Source organism: Dermacentor albipictus, chromosome 2, assembly GCF_038994185.2.
Source record: "Dermacentor albipictus isolate Rhodes 1998 colony chromosome 2, USDA_Dalb.pri_finalv2, whole genome shotgun sequence".
Classification (NCBI taxonomy): Eukaryota; Metazoa; Arthropoda; class Arachnida; order Ixodida; family Ixodidae; genus Dermacentor; species Dermacentor albipictus.
The window spans coordinates 22006173-22022154 of record NC_091822.1 but is presented as its reverse complement, the minus strand read 5'-3'; the positions used below and the strand labels follow the sequence as shown (position 1 = coordinate 22022154).

The 15982-nt window shown below is 49.9% G+C and overlaps 2 protein-coding genes across 2 annotated transcripts in view; both read right to left on the bottom strand.

Moving 5' to 3' along the window:
• Window positions 1–15982, bottom strand: part of LOC135897944 (cytochrome P450 3A9-like) — a 336077-nt gene that overhangs the window by 307624 nt on the left and 12471 nt on the right. The window lies entirely within an intron of this gene.
• Window positions 1439–6424, bottom strand: LOC135897943 (uncharacterized). The gene is made up of 2 exons (XM_070533512.1): window positions 5498–6424; window positions 1439–5335 (listed from the first exon to the last, which is right to left on the bottom strand). The coding sequence occupies exons 1-2, from the start codon at window positions 5645–5647 to the stop codon at window positions 4610–4612; spliced, it is 876 nt and encodes a 291-aa protein (XP_070389613.1). The 5' UTR covers window positions 5648–6424; the 3' UTR covers window positions 1439–4609.

The following is a 15982-nucleotide window of genomic DNA, read 5'->3' as shown; positions in this document are numbered from 1 at the left end:
ATTGCGTGAGAACCCTTCACCCAGTCATTTAAAAAAATAATTTGATTATTAGATGAGAAAATGAAGGTCCAAGTATCAGTATTTGAATTTCGTGCCGAAACACCAGCGCCGGTACGTCAGCGTGACGTCACGGATTCCAAAGTATGTTTTAGCATTTCGGCCGCGTTGGCTGAATAAAGGTTCCCGAAACTTGCCATGTTTAATACTCGTTTCCTTTAGAATACAATGTAGTCAATCTGTACCGCCATACTTAGTTAGTAGAGCCTAGAAGATGCCATCAAAATCCAAGACGTCACAGCCCCCAGATCCGGGAACTTAAGTAGGCATCGCCACCCGTATTTCGTTCTTGCACTTTTTCTGGCTTTCCGAACGTCTTATCGTTGTAAGAGTGGTGTTTTTGGTGTTCTAGAACGGTAATTTGCTGATGCAGAAGAAATCAATTTTCACTTTAGTGTCCCTTTAAGGCCAAGAAATTTAATTGAGTTATCCTGTGGGCGATAAACCTTCGAAATGTAGCCCGCTAAATTCTCTCAAGGAAGTGTTAATTCTGCCACAGCAACGCCAAGGCTAGGCTCAGAGTTAAAAGCACAAGATAATCATCCCCATATCTATAAATCCTAATAGCTTTACAGTTGCAGATTTTGGCATTGATGCACTTGTCAATAGACAAAAGATAAATGTCGCACAAAACCAGACCTACAAAAGAGCCGATGTCTATATTGAATGAAGTAAGAACCGGTAAAACACATTATGTTGGACTGTAAGTTGAATTGTAAAATCTCTAAAAAACGATCAGAACCCATGAATGCATTGTTTGGGAAGTCAACTTCAACCGACACTTCCATAGTTTCACAAACTTCGTCAAAAAAGCCACGTTGGGATACGCAATGAAATAAACCTCGCACGTCAATCTAAAAAGGAGGTGTTGCGATTGCCATACTGCCTTCTGCTGAATCTTTCACCAGTTGAGTCGATCCACGCACAAAGAATGGGTCTTGTACGACCAACTTGCTAACGATGCATTGCAGATTACTGCTAACCTCGTCTTGCCCAGTACCTCTCTCAGATACAAGTCATACGAGCCGAATCTTGTTACATGTTTTACTAATCAGATTGGCCGCATGGAAGACGGTCGCTACCCTCTCTCTGTTATGAGGGGTGCGTGCGAAAGCGTGCTGCAGAAGGCAAAACACGGGAAAAAGTGCACGAGTAAAAAAAAACAGAATGAATACGCACATGATACGGTACGTACATCAGCTGTCACACAACATGAAGAAGGTTGCAGCCGTACACAATAGTGCGCATTCTGTTTTCCCGCTCTATACTAACTGGCGAACATTTTCCCTTTGATGGCGCATAAGCTAGCTACCAGCTGTCGCGACACGGCATACGAGCGTGACGCGTATGCGTGTCGGAAGGAACAGTCGACGAGCCGCGGTCCGGGTGACGAAAGGGAAAAAGTCCCCCGTTTATTGTGCTGGCCGATAATATACATTCTGGGGACGTTACGTGTCACAAGTAGCTTGGCAATCGCAGTGGTCGACCAGCTATCTGTCGTGACGTTGCAGGCCGCACACAGGCGGGCGACAACAGCACATCCCTCTTTCTCAAGCACAGGAAAATTCGCACATACATGGTAGAGAATATATGTTATACCAGAAAAAAACAAAACAGCAAACCACTCAAAGTCGTATGGATTTCTTCACCACACAAGAACATTGGAAAATGCAAGACAGAACATATTTTGTACTAGAAAAACACTGAACACTGAACACCAAAGCACTACTCATCAAAGCCCAGTCGGATGGGTTTCTTCACCAGTCTACCAAACCGTGTTACAGTGTGAGTGGGGTCACCACTGGCCACAGCGCGAGTTGGAGGCCCCACTGAATCTGTTGCAGTAGCGCCATCTGGGCTATGAGCCAATTGTGCCGCGCTCGGCTGCTCCGCGGTTTCTGGAAATTCGTAAGTTTTCATGTGCGCCTTTTCTTTTGGGAGACGGTTAAGCATTCTCCTGTTTCTGCGGAGGCAAACGCCGTCGTCTGTTCGCACCACATATGGCCGCGGTTTCGGTGCTCGTGTGAGGACTGTGGCCTTGGATTGCATGTCTGTCACCCAGACCAAGTCACCTGCTTCTAGCTCGGGAAGCCGTCTGGCCTGATGGCGTCGGTTGTAGTAGCAGCATTGCCGCCGTCTCACCGTCTGGTCTCTGGCCACGACTTCCGGGCTGCTTTTTCCCGGATTTAGATGACGTGGTAGCATTGGGACTCTTGTCCTCAGTCGCCTACCCATAAGTATTTCCGCAGGACTGACCCCAAGAATGCCGGGCGTCGCCCTGTAAGCCAACAATGCCAGATACGGGTCTTTAGACTTTAGAAGGAGGTGCTTAACCGTCTGAACCATTCGCTCTACTTCCCCGTTGCCCTGCGGGTGCCTCGGACTCACGGTGACATGGTGAAACCCGTAGGACATAGCAAACTGTTCAAACTCAGTTGCCACGAACTGAGGACCGTTGTCGGTCACCACGCACTCAGGGATTCCATGCCTAGAAAAAATACTTTTCAGTCTATCAATGACCGTTCCCGACTTTGTGGAAGGAAGAATGGCTACCCCAGGGTAACGTGAAAGATAATCCACGGCGACAAGATATGCCTGGCCGTTGATTACGCACAGATCTACTCCCACTCTCTCCCAAGAAAACGATGGTGTTGCGGTTGCTATGATGGGCTCGGCTAGTTGCTGGGCATGTCGTGCGCAAATAGTGCACTGATTCACGAATTGTGCCAGATCGGTGCTCAATCCTGGCCACCAGACAGAACCATTAGCAACATTACGACAACGCACGATACCCTGGTGCCCATCATGTAGTCTACACAGCACTTCCGTTCTTAGAGACTGTGGGATTACAAGCCTTGTTCCTTTCAACAAGAGACCATCAATGATGCTAAGGCATGCTCTATCTTGCCAGTAAGGCATGAGGAAAGAAGGAACATTCGGTTTCCTTGGCAAATTGGTTTTGCGCAGTCTGCGCAGGTGTTTGCAAACGGGATCATTAATTTGACATTCTCTCACTCTGGATAAAAAATTGTCCCCCGTTTCCAAGCCAAGCAAACACGCCTTAGAGTACGCTGTGATATCTGACACACTCAAGCCTTTTTCAGAATCGCTGCCTGCTACAGGCGATCGCGAGAGGGTGTCGGCTGTGACTAGCGATTTGCCGGGAACGTACTGGACCGTGAAAAGATATCGCATAAGGCGTAGCCGGAAGCGTTGAATTCGAGGGGGTATATCATCAATGGTCATCTGGCCCAGTAAAGACACTAAAGGCTTGTGATCAGTTTCAAAGGTAACGTTTAGGCCACGGATGTACTCCTCAAATCTTTCGGCTGCCCACGTCAGCGCTAGCGCTTCTTTTTCTATCTGGAAGTATCGCCGTTCTGTGTTCGTGAGAGAACGATACGCGCAAGCTATTGGTCTACGGTGACCGTTTTTCTGTGTTTGAAAAAGAACAGCTCCCAGTCCGAAAGAGGATGCGTCCGCTGAAAGGATGGTAGGAAGCGTTGCATCGTACACGGCCATGCACTGCGCAGAACAAATGAGCTCTTTTAGCTCGTTCAGCGCTTTTGCTTGGTCACACCCCCAGACCCATTCGCTGTCTTTGTGCAAAAGAGCACGCATCGGAGCGGTAGTTTGCGCCAGGTGAGGCAAAAATCGACCTAGGTGATTGGCCATGCCGAGCAAGCTCAGTTCGGCGACGTTTTTCGGTGCGTTTAGATTCTTAATAGCGCTGACCTTCGCTGGATCAGGCTCAATTCCGTTCTCATTCAGAATATGGCCCAAAAATTTCAGTTTATTAACGCCGAACAGGCACTTATCTTTGTTCAGAGTCACGTTTGCGCTAGCTAGGCGTGACAGAACATCAGCTAAACGTTCGTCATGCTGGGCTTTCGTATTACCAAACACTAAAATGTCATCCATGACGTTGACAACACCTGGCAGGCCCCATAGAATTTCTGACATCCTTTTCTGGAAATACTCCGGAGCGGACGTAATTCCGAACGGTAGTCTGGTAAAACAGTACCTCCCGAATGGAGTCAAGAACGTAGTTAGTTCTTCAGAGTCCCTACTTAGTCGGACTTGATGGAACCCCGAGAAGGCGTCAAGCTTCGAAAACCATTTCGCACCCGCCAGAGAGCCTAATGCTTGATTGACCGTAGGTAGCGTGAAGCGTTCACGAACGACGCACTTATTTAACTTTGTGAGGTCGACGCATACTCAGTTCCCCCGACTGTTTCTTTACCAGTATTATTCCTGCGCACCAATCCGTGGGGCCGTCTACCTTTCTAATTATGCCCATGCGCACGAGTCTATTTCGTGCTTTAGCCTTTCCATGAGCGGAATCGGCACTCGCCGCGGAGCGGTTATGGCATGTGGAATTGCGCCCGGTTGTAGCCTGATGGTGTATTCTCCTGGGATAGTGCCTAGACTACGACTCATGCGCGGAAAAAGTGTCTCACACCGTTGCTTGTCTGCAGTGAGCGAGTCGGCAAATTTAACGATACCTAAAGCCTCTAAGGCTGGCAGCCCGAGAAGTACGTCGCGAAGAGGGCTAACGACATAGCACGTTTGTCGGACAGTCCTGTTTCCACGCAATCTCTGCGACAAATTTGCCTAGAACATTGAGCTTGTTCCCGCCAGCCCCCTGTAGTACCTCGTGTGCGTTATCCAGGTGGGTGGGCAATCCTGGAAATGTAGAAGGTAGAACCGACACTTCTGCACCCGAATCAACATTAGCAAGAATAGGCACAGAGTTTATCAGAACCTGCACATATCGCGCTTTCCCGGCCGCGTCAATCGCGCCAATGAAAGCTTCCCCAGGACCATGTTCGACAGCCCAGACGCGTACCTTTCTTTGCGCTGACCCAACTTTCTTAAGGCAGGCTTTCGCAAAATGTCCTTTGTTACCACAGTAGTGGCACTTGGAAGCCTTGGCTGGGCACGTCGACCTCGGGGGCGCGTCGCCGACGCAGTAGGGGCACCGTCCCTTTTTGTGCTGCGGGCGTTTCTGGTGGCCTACGGCGTCCACGATGGCGCCTTGGTCCTGAAGTTCTGGCGGGCTCCCGATGTGGACACCCTCCGGTCGAAGGCTCTGCTGCTGACGCACGGTTTCCTTGAGGCGAGCCATGGCTAGCGCCGTAGCCAATGTCAGCTGCGGATCCATCTGCAAGGCCTCGGATAGTTGCACGTCCCGGAGCCCGACGACAAACCTGTCCCGGATGAGTCTCTTCGTGCGGTTGCGAACTGATCCACCGACTCTTCTGGCCGTTGCTGGCGTCTGTGAAAGCAGGCACTTTCATAAAGAATGTTCCGCTCTTTGACGAAATGACTGTCGAAATGGCTTCACGACATCATAACTTTTTGCTTCATCGTCGGTCAGCTCAAATGTAGCAAAGACTTCGCGGGCTTGGCGTCCCATTGTGTAAAGTAACGTGCGTACCTGGGCCTCTCCCGAACATTCGTTGAGAGCTGTGGCGAAGCGGTAGTCATCGAAGTGGTCGATCCACGCCGGCCACTCTGACTTTTTGTCAAAGTCCAGCGGTGGTGGCTGTTGGAGCCCGGGGATTACCGTTGCGGGCTTGTTCGCCATTTTCTGGAAATGCTGCCGTCCACGGCCTCAGCGAGATAGTTGACCACCGCCCACTTCTGACACCATGTCGTGACACGGCATACGAGCGTGACGCGTATGCGTGTCGGAAGGAACAGTCGATGAGCCGTGGTCCGGGTGACGAAAGGGAAAAAGTCCCTCGTTCATTGTGCTGGCCGATAATATACATTCTGGGGACGTCACGTGTCACAAGTAGCTTGGCAATCACAGTGGTCGACCAGCTATCTGTTGTGACGTTGCACGCCGCACACAGGCGGGCGATAACAGCACACCAGCTACATGCTCCAAGAAACACGCCACACGCTACACTGATTATTTTAGCGATGTGGTATAGAATATTCACCTAAGCTGCGACAGGGTGTATATCGGACAAACGGGACGGTGCTTCAACGATCGTGCGACAGAGCTGCGGTCAACAGCGGCATGGGCGGCCACTTGGCCGACCATCCCGGCAGACCTGTTGCGCGCCACTGCTGGAGAAAGCGACCTTCCTCAGGAAGACAAGAAACCACCTTGAAAGGGAGATAATCCATGCCTCCTCAATAAAAATAGCAGGCAATAAGTGGCTTTGCACGCTATCACTAGCACTAAGTGAGAAAGAAACGTCATTTATAACAGATGGCCTTTAATGGCAACCAAGTGTGCCCCATTTGGTTGGCTACTCTCTTTGCGCCTGTGATGCACGCGTGTTCACAAGTGCCTGTCTTGTTAATAGTTCACTTCAGGACACGCACTGCAGTTATATTGTTAGGTCTATACACTTATAGTCACGGCTATCGAGCTGTTTTTAGCTCCTATCACAATTGTTAGTCTATCTTTATGGTGAATACTTTGTGCTTAGGTTTCATGTATAAAGCTGCGTGACTTCTGGTAAATAAACAGTTGTAGTTGGCACCCGTATACACCGTCTGTCTCTCACTTGGTCCTCGTCTGCTTAGCGCCGGTCATTTTGTCCCTAACCTTGCATGTTGTCAAAAAACGCAAAGAGAGCCCAAATTTACGGATATTAGTTGCCATGGATGCTTTAATAGTAAATTAAGAAATTAACGTCATTAAAACGCAGCCAAATAATTAAAGCAATAAAAATGGTATGTTCCATGTGACAAGATGGTTGTAGACCCGTGTACAAAAGTATACGGACCACAGGGTCACCGAAAAAAGAACAGGGTTTCTTCGTAATTAGGACACATTACTGGAAACTGAAGAGTGCAATAGAAAATTCATAATGCTTAGATTAAAATGTGATTCTATAACTTGAAGTCTAATTCAAAAACAGAAGAGAAAATTAGTCTTACCGCGCAATCCCTGTTCCATGTACTTTTGCTCACGGGTCTACATGAGCGGTACCCTTCTGCTTCAGCAATTTCTGCGAAACCCAGGCAAATGAGCTTGTTGCGGCACTGTGTGACATTATTCTGAAAGCTTAAAGACTGGCGTATCTATATTTACATACTTGTCTAATTTATTGACTCGAGTTCCTTCATACTACGTTGCAATGATAACTCGAGTTTCAGGGGTGCTGTAACTTGAAACTTTTGCATGTTGTTTCTGTTCCATTTCAACCAGAAACAATCCACGATCGCTAAAAAATTTTTCTGGCCACCCCACATCGCCTCTCGGTAACGCGGCATCACAAAACTGCAATAACCCCTCTTCTGACAAACACTGAATTTGCATTATTATTCTTAAAATATACTACTTAGCAAACTTACGCCTTTTCGCGATTAACCTTCCTCAATTGGGCAAATTTATTTTGGCCTGCGCCCACATCGCGTGTTGGTAACGCGACATCCCAAAAACGCGAATACTCATACCGTGAAAGTGACGCACACTCAGTAAAGGTTTTCCGAATAGCCGAAGGCTGCACCGCTTCGAAAGCAATAAGAAATGCCCGCTCATCGATCGCTACGTAACTGGCTACTCGCAGCTGCCGAGCAGAATAGATTCCTCGACTTATAAAAAAGCTCTTCTTGCATGGCACTCTACCGTTTTCGAGCCCTATCGGCATATCGCAACACACAGAACCACTCTTTCACAAACATAAAATTATGCAAATCCACAATATTGTCACGTGGTGGTGACGTTGAAGAACACAGTAGCAATACTGTGAAAGACAGAACTAACCTTTATTGGGCGAACCTGTGCCCACAAAAACAGGCTGCACTTATAGCACAATGATAGCGGCGAACACGGTCGGCGATCGACGGAAATCTGATCAGCGGGTCAAGCGCGTCGGCTTTTATAGATCAGTCATCGAATGTTCCAGATTAACCGCTGGGACCCGCGTGTATTCCACAAAGTTCTACACTATTCGCGTCGCGCATACATGCAATCAGATTACACAAGTTGCGGTGAAAGACAGTGGACGGAACCATCGATAACATTCAAGAAACTTATTTTACATGCAAGCGCGTCCTGCGCTGTGCGATAACCTTTGTTAGGCGGCGAAACGTGGTCACTAGATAAGGATAAGTGCACGTGTCTATATATACTAATACAAAATATTACCTATAAAAACGCCACATTAGGCAGGGTGGAACTAATCCAAGAATTATGAAATCTCAGGAAAAGTACAATTCCCTACCCTTCTCGATATCAACCGCCATACTACGTCCCCTTCTCGTGCAGCCACTATGGGAAAGAAAGGCTTGACAACACACTGGCAACCACACTATATGAGCTAGACCGGAAAAATGTGGAAGTTCTGGCCCTTACTAACAAAACCTTATTTGACCTGTCTGTTTGACTGTGTTGAAACTGCTTCTGCTTCTAAGTATGCTGTGTAATTCTTCTTGTAAATGCCATTTGTGATGGAAGTGTCTGATCGTTTCTTTATTTTCTGATGTTTATATAACTTAATCCATATAACAAACCGTCGTGTCACTGCTGCTGCACGGGTGGCTAGAGCTTAAGCTGCACAGACGCAGATTTTTTAAATTTTTTTCTCAGGCCCCCTATTGTCGCAGTACCAATGTATTGTCTGCAGCGAAAAAAAAACTTGATTTATTGATTGATTTATATATGGCCTACCGTTGCACACTCCCGTGAATTTCGGCAAGCCACCGCAAGCCAAGCAAGGTGAAGTGGACAAATCGCAGACGCCACCCTTCTCATCCAGTTATCTACTTTCCCTGCGCTAGGGACCCACCGAAGACCTTTGTACTTTGGTGCACTCTTTGCCGGCTGTCAACCAATCCAATAAGAAAACCTGAAGGCTAGGCACTGCTTTCAAAGACCCATCGGACTAACCGAAGACCTTGCCACTTTGGTGCCCTTTTTGCCTGCTGTCAGCCAATTCGATGAGAGAACCTAAAGGCTAGGCACTGCTTTCAAAGTCAACGGGAGTGACCTCCTACGAATTACGAGGCCCTTTGATTGATCTTTAATGCAGCGCTGCGTGTCACCACCCGATCCCTTCGTCTGCTGTGTGTTATAACTGGCCATCACACAGAAATCGGCGATAGCAAGCGACTAGCTACTTTTCTCTTACCCTTGCCACTCATGCGCCTATAAGAACGTCTTACGTAAACGCACCTGGGGTTCACCGACCGACCGACCGACCGACCGACCGACCGACCGACCGACTTGAGGCGCAGTGCCATCCTTAACATTATGATACGAGGTTTTAGAATTTTGTTAGCCAAACACACGTGACAAGAGATTGATGCCGTCAAACCACAGGAGTCGCTCCATCTCAAGGATTACGTAAGGCGCAACCGGTTGCGTTTCAAGGAAAGGCTTGAACGTTGCTGACAGTCACGTCTCTGGGCCTGCCACTGGCTGAAGCCCCTAAAGCAGTCATTCTCCTCTGCACAGCTGGTGATGAAGAATTGGAAGTATGCAACTTCAGCTTCGAAGATGGTGAGCGAGAAGACGAGAACGGAACTTTACTGCGCTAATGAGAGAGCTACTGCGTCCGCCAAGGGAACGACGTCTACGATAAGACGCCTCCTATAAGAATGCCAACAGTTGAAAAAAAAAGTTACCACACGACCTTAGGACGCATGCTATGCGGTGTCGTTTCGGTAGCCTCGAAGAGCTACTAAAGCAAGAATGCTTGCTTCCACCCTTCCAATGCAGTTTTTACTTTGGTTTTATAATGAGGTCGGCTGCTTTGCGGTACATGACGAAATTAGAAAGACGTACAAATATGAGTACAACACTCCATCGAGCAGGAATTCCAACAAGATTCACTGCACAATGCAGTTTGCACTTAGTCTGCGCTATGTAGTACATGTCTACAACTTTGTTCACAGATTCCACTCGGCTAAAGAATATATCTACGAATGATTGTAACATCGTTGCACAGGAGAGACTGCCATTGAAGCGAGGACACAGCGCAATGTTATTTTGTGCATTTCATGCATAATAAAATTAGGGCAACAAGTTTTAGCAAAATAATGGTTCTTAGAAGCTTTGAGTTCTAGCATTACACTCAACATGCCAAAATCCGTCTTTGCGCGACTGCCAATGCTAAGGCTTCAAATCCCATTCTAATGGATATGCTTTTGGAAGACTGCTATAGTCGCTTACTAGTTTACTGTGTGTGAGCTGTGTAATATATTGCTTCGTTATAGAGAAAAAGTCGTTAATACTTGGACTACAGGCTTCTGGAAGAACAATGTATATCTAACATATCTGGCAATTTCCAAATTATACTCCAGTGATTCACACCCGGTGAAAAAGCGTCCAAAAAAGAATAACAGGCGCGGTAATGGGTCCTACAGTGCACATCCGTCTATACGTTTGAAAGGAGGGTTTCTATCTATTTGTTGCAAATTTAAAGTGTATTTCTCAGCGATGGAGACGTGCTAAGCGAGAAAAGCACAAGGAAGTCGTGTAGCATATTGGTTCGATGTAGGGATGAAGTACGGAATGTAAGATCCCAGGCCCACAACACGGACGTAGGTACAGGGCGTCATGAGGGTAACAGTCGATCACAACCAATTTCGGTGATGAGGGGGCGCTCTAGGTGTGGCTCTCGCATAAAAATCTTTGGTGATGCTATTAAACGTATAGGTGGGCCCGAGCGCGTTCACTCGTGTGATAGGAGAAGGCAACACCACCACGACCATACTAAGTCTTGTCACAGGTCGCATCGAAAGCCGAAAGTATATTAAGAGGAAAAATACCAGCGTAGTATGCTCCTGTCTACAAAAAGAAAAAGTGATGACCAAGAATGGGTGTCGTTAGGGAAGAGTTACGCGCAAGTTTCTCCAAGGACAAGGCCACATTCATATCCCGGTGATCAGCGCAAATGTACTTCAACAGCATGTCAACTAGCATGTGATCGATACTTCATTGGTATGTGGTATGTCTGTCATTGGTATGTGGTACTGCATTGGCAGTGGTATTTCTAGTAAGAGCAAGTAGTATCTGCGATGGCATTGGAGAGATAGTGGCGAGCTAAGTGTGCGATTCTTCTGCGACGTGTTGAAGCAAGCCTGCGACATCAGTTGGACAGGTCGCCGGCAAGGCTTGAACGGTATCTCACCGTTGCGCTAATATTGTCACGTGGTGGCGACGTTAAGAACACAGTAGCAATACTGTGATAGACAAAACTAACTTTTATTGGGCGAACCTGTGCCCACAAAACAGGCTACACTTATAGCACTACGATAGCGGCGAACACGGTCGGCGATCGTCGAAAATCCGATCAGCAGGTCCAGCGCGTCGGCTTTTATACAGCAGTCATCGAATGTTCCAGACTAATCGTTGGGACCCGCGTGCCTTCCACAAAGTTCTACACCATTCGCGTCACACGATGACATCAGATAACATAAGGTTCGGCGACAACAGACAGTAGATAGAAGCATCGATAACTTTCCAGAAACTTCGGATACACGCAGGCGCGTCCCGCGCTGTGCGACAGCATTTGTTAGGCGGCGAAACTTGGTCGCCCGATAAAGATAAGTAGACGTGTTATTACCCCCCTCTTAAAAAAAAGCATCGACCCGATGCTGCACACAAACGAAAGTAACAAAGAAAAGCACTCGTAGCAAAGAAAACAACAAAATAAGAAAGTTCGTCAGCGTCCGTAAAATGGTTTAAGGCGCACCACGTGGACCACTTCAGATCGTGCGCGGCGCCGCTGTGAATGCGAAATGCCGTCTGGCACGACCTCATAGTCCAGAGCGCCAATACGTCGGATGACCTTGTAGGGTCCGAAATAGCGTCGCAGTAGCTTCTCACTGAGCCCTCGCCGCCGTATCGGGGTCCAAACCCAAACACGGTCACCGGGCTGGTACTCGACAAAGCGTCGTCGGAGGTTGTAGTGTCGGCTGTCGGTCCTCTGCTGGTTCTTGATCCGCAGGCGGGCGAGCTGTCGGGCTTCTTCGGCGCGCTAGAGATAGCTAGCGACGTCGAGATTTTCCTCGTCAGTGACGTGGGGCAGCATGGCGTCGAGCGTCGTCGTCGGATTCCTGCCGTAAACCAGCTTAAATGGCGTGACCTGTGTTGTTTCTTGCACCGCCGTGTTGTAAGCGAATGTTACGTACGGCAGGACGGCATCCCACGTCTTGTGTTCGACGTCCACGTACATCGCTAGCATGTCGGCGAGGGTTTTATTCAGCCGCTCCGTAAGACCATTCGTCTGCGGGTGGTAGGCCGTTGTCCTCCTGTGCCTTGTCTGACTGTAGTTCAGAATGGCTTGGGTGAGCTCTGCTGTAAAGGCCGTTCCTCTGTCAGTGATGAGGACTTCTGGGGCACGATGTCGCAGCAGGATGTTTTCGACAAAGAATTTCGCCACTTCGGCTGCGCTACCTTTCGGCAGTGCTTTAGTTTCAGCGAAGCGGGTGACGTAGTCCGTCGCCACGACGATCCACTTATTTCCGGTTGTTGACGTCGGAAAGGGTCCCAACAAGTCCATCCCGATCTGCTGGAATGGTCGGCAAGGAGGCTCGATTGGCTGTAGTAATCCGGCTGGCCTTGTCGGCGGTGTCTTGCGTCGCTGACAGTCTCGGCATGTTCTGACATAACGGGCGACGTCGGCGGTCAGGCGCGGCCAATAATACTTTTCTTGTATCCTCGATAGTGTCCGGGAAAAACCGAGGTGTCCAGCGGTCGGATCGTCATGTAGGGCGTGCAGTACTTCTGGACGTAGCGCCGACGGAACAACAAGAAGGTAGTTGGCGCGGACTGGTGAGAAGTTCTTCTTCACGAGTAGATTGTTTTGAAGCGTGAAGGAAGATAATCCGCGCTTAAATGCTCTGGGGACAACGTCGGTGTGCCCTTCCAAATATTCTACGAGGCCCTTTAGCTCCGGGTCTGCCCGTTGCTGTTCAGCGAAGTCTTCCGCGCTTATCATTCCAAGGAAGGCGTCGTCACCTTCGTCATCTTGCGGCGGCGGGTCATGGGGGGCGCGTGATAGGCAATCGGCATCGGAGTGTTTTCGTCCAGACTTGTAGGTGACAGTGATGTCGTATTCTTGTAGTCTGAGGTTCCACCGCGCGATTCGTCCTGAAGGATCCTTTATATTCGCTAGCCAACACAACGCGTGATGGTCACTGACGACTTTGAATGGCCTGCCATAAAGATAAGGGCGAAATTTAGCTGTAGCCCAAACGATGGCGAGGCATTCCTTTTCGGTCGTAGAATAGTTGCCTTCCGCTTTTGACAGCGACCGGCTAGCGTAAGCTATCACCTGTTCGACTCCGTTTCTCCTCTGGACTAGAACGGCACCGAGGCCTAGGCTACTGGCGTCAGTATGGATTTCTGTATCGGCGTACTCGTCGAAGTGCGCAAGTACCGGCGGCGACTGCATGCGTCGTTTGAGTTCTTCAAATGCGTCGGCCTGCGGAGTTTCCCACTTGAACTCGACATCACATTTCGTTAGATGTGTTAGCGGCTCCGCGATGCGTGAAAAGTCCTTGACAAAGCGCCTATAGTAGGCACACATGCCAAGGAACCTACGCACTGCCTTCTTGTTGATGGGTTGCGGGAACCGTGCGATTGCAGCTGTCTTTTGCGGGTCTGGACGGACACCAGATTTGCTGATTACGTGGCCTAGGAACAGAAGCTCATCGTAAGCGAAGCGGCATTTTTCCGGCTTCAGAGTAAGCCCTGACGACTTGATGGCTTCTAGTACTGTCGCAAGCCGCTTGAGGTGATCGTCGAAATTCCCGGCGAAGACGACGACGTCATCCAAGTAAACGAGACAGGTCTGCCACTTCAGTCCTGCTAATACTGTGTCCATGACGCGCTGGAACGTTGCAGGCGCCGAACACAGTCCGAATGGCATAACCTTGAACTCGTAGAGGCCGTCTGGCGTGATGAAGGCGGTCTTTTCGCGATCCCTTTCGTCGACCTCTATTTGCCAGTAGCCAGACTTGAGGTCCATCGATGAGTAGTATTTAGCATTGCAGAGCCGATCCAATGCGTCGTCTATCCGTGGGAGGGGGTATACGTCTTTCTTCGTGATTTTGTTCAATCGACGATAATCGACGCAGAAACGTAGGGTTCGGTCCTTTTTCTTAACTAAAACTACTGGAGACGCCCACGGGCTTTTCGACGGCCGGATGATGTCGTCGCGCAGCATTTCGTCGACTTGGTGTCTTATAGCTTCGCGTTCTCGCGTCGAAACTCGGTAAGGGCTCTGGCGGAGTGGTCGAGCGCACTCTTCGGTTATTATGCGATGCTTTGAGACTGGGGTTTGTCGAATCCTCGATGACGTCGAAAAGCAGTCTTTGTATCGTCGAAGCAGACTTCTGAGCTGTTGCTTCTTAATCACAGGGAGACTTGGATTTATGTCGAAGTCTGGCTCGGGAACTACGGTCGTCGGGGTAGATGCAACAGAATCTGAGAGGACAAACGCATCGCTGGTTTCCTGAAATTCCTCGATGTATGCGATCGTCGTGCCCTTGTTGATGTGCTTGAACTCCCGGCTGAAGTTTGTCAGCAACACCTTCGTTTTTCCTCCGTGCAGTCGAGCGATCCCTCTTGCGACGCAAATTTCACGGTCGAGCAGTAGACGTTGGTCGCCTTCGATGACGCCTTCTACGTCAACGGGTGTTTCGGGGCCGACCGAAATGACAATGCTGGAGCGAGGCGGGATGCTCACTTGATCTTCGAGCACCCTCAAGGCGTGGTGACTACGAGGGCTCTCCGGCGGTATCGCTTGACCTTCCGACAGCGTTATTGACTTCGACTTCAGGTCGATGATTGCGCCGTGTTGGTTCAGGAAGTCCATGCCGAGAATGACGTCTCGTGAACACTGTTGGAGGATAACGAAGGTGGCAGGGTAAGTCCGGTCATGAACGGTAATTCTTGCCGTGCAGACTCCAGACGGCGTGATGAGGTGTCCTCCAGCGGTTCAAATTTGAGGGCCTTCCCACGTAGTCTTAACTTTCTTCAACTGGGCGGCGATGTGTCCACTCATGACGGAGTAATCAGCCCCTGTGTCGACTAAGGCAGTGACTGCGTGGCCGTCGAGAAGCACGTCGAGGTCGGTGGTTCTTTGTCTGGCGTTGCAGTTAGGTCGTGGCGTCGGATCACGGCTGCGTCGTGTTGAACTGAAGTTGGAACGTCGCGTCGTCAAGTCGTCGTTCGTCGGTGTAGTCTTGCCTTCCTGACTTCGTCGGGATGGCGGCGTGTCGTTGTTAAGTCGTCGAGATCGTTTCGTCATCGTCGTCTTCGTCGGCGGCGGAGTATCTTCGTCAGTTCGACGAACAGCAACCGCACCTCCATCGGTTGCTGCTTTTAGTTTTCCGGATATGGGCTCGCTGACCGGCCCCGGGCTGGGCCAGTGTATGGTCGGCGCTGCGGCGACAGGTAGCGGCCTGGTGATGGCGAACGGGACGGCCGTCGAGGGCTCCACTGAGTAGCGGCGAGGTAATCGGCGATGTCACGTGGGCGCTCGCCAAGCTGTGGACGCGGCGCGTTGACGGCGAAACCTCGCAGTCCCATCTCCCGGTACGGACATCGTCGGTAGACGTGACCCGCTTCTCCGCAGTGGTAGCAGAGCGGGCGGTGGTCAGGAGCACGCCAGATGTCCGTCTTCCTTGCGTAGGCGCGCTGGGCGACGGGTGGTCGTGCTGGCGGCGGAGGCGGCGGACGACGAAACTGTGGCGTGACAGGGCCCTGGCGCGGTCGCGGAGGGGGTCCTTGACGGCGTGCGACGGCGGCGTAGGTCATCGCTTGCGGCTCACGCTGCGGCGATTCAGGGGCTACTCCAAGTTGTTGTTGGAGTTCCTCACGCACGGCGTCGGCAATCGAAGCCACTTGAGTCTGTGATGATGGGAACAGCTTTTGTAGCTCCTCCCGCACGACAGCTCGGATAGTCTCGCGTAGGTCTTCGGCGGCCAGTGACTGAACTCCGGC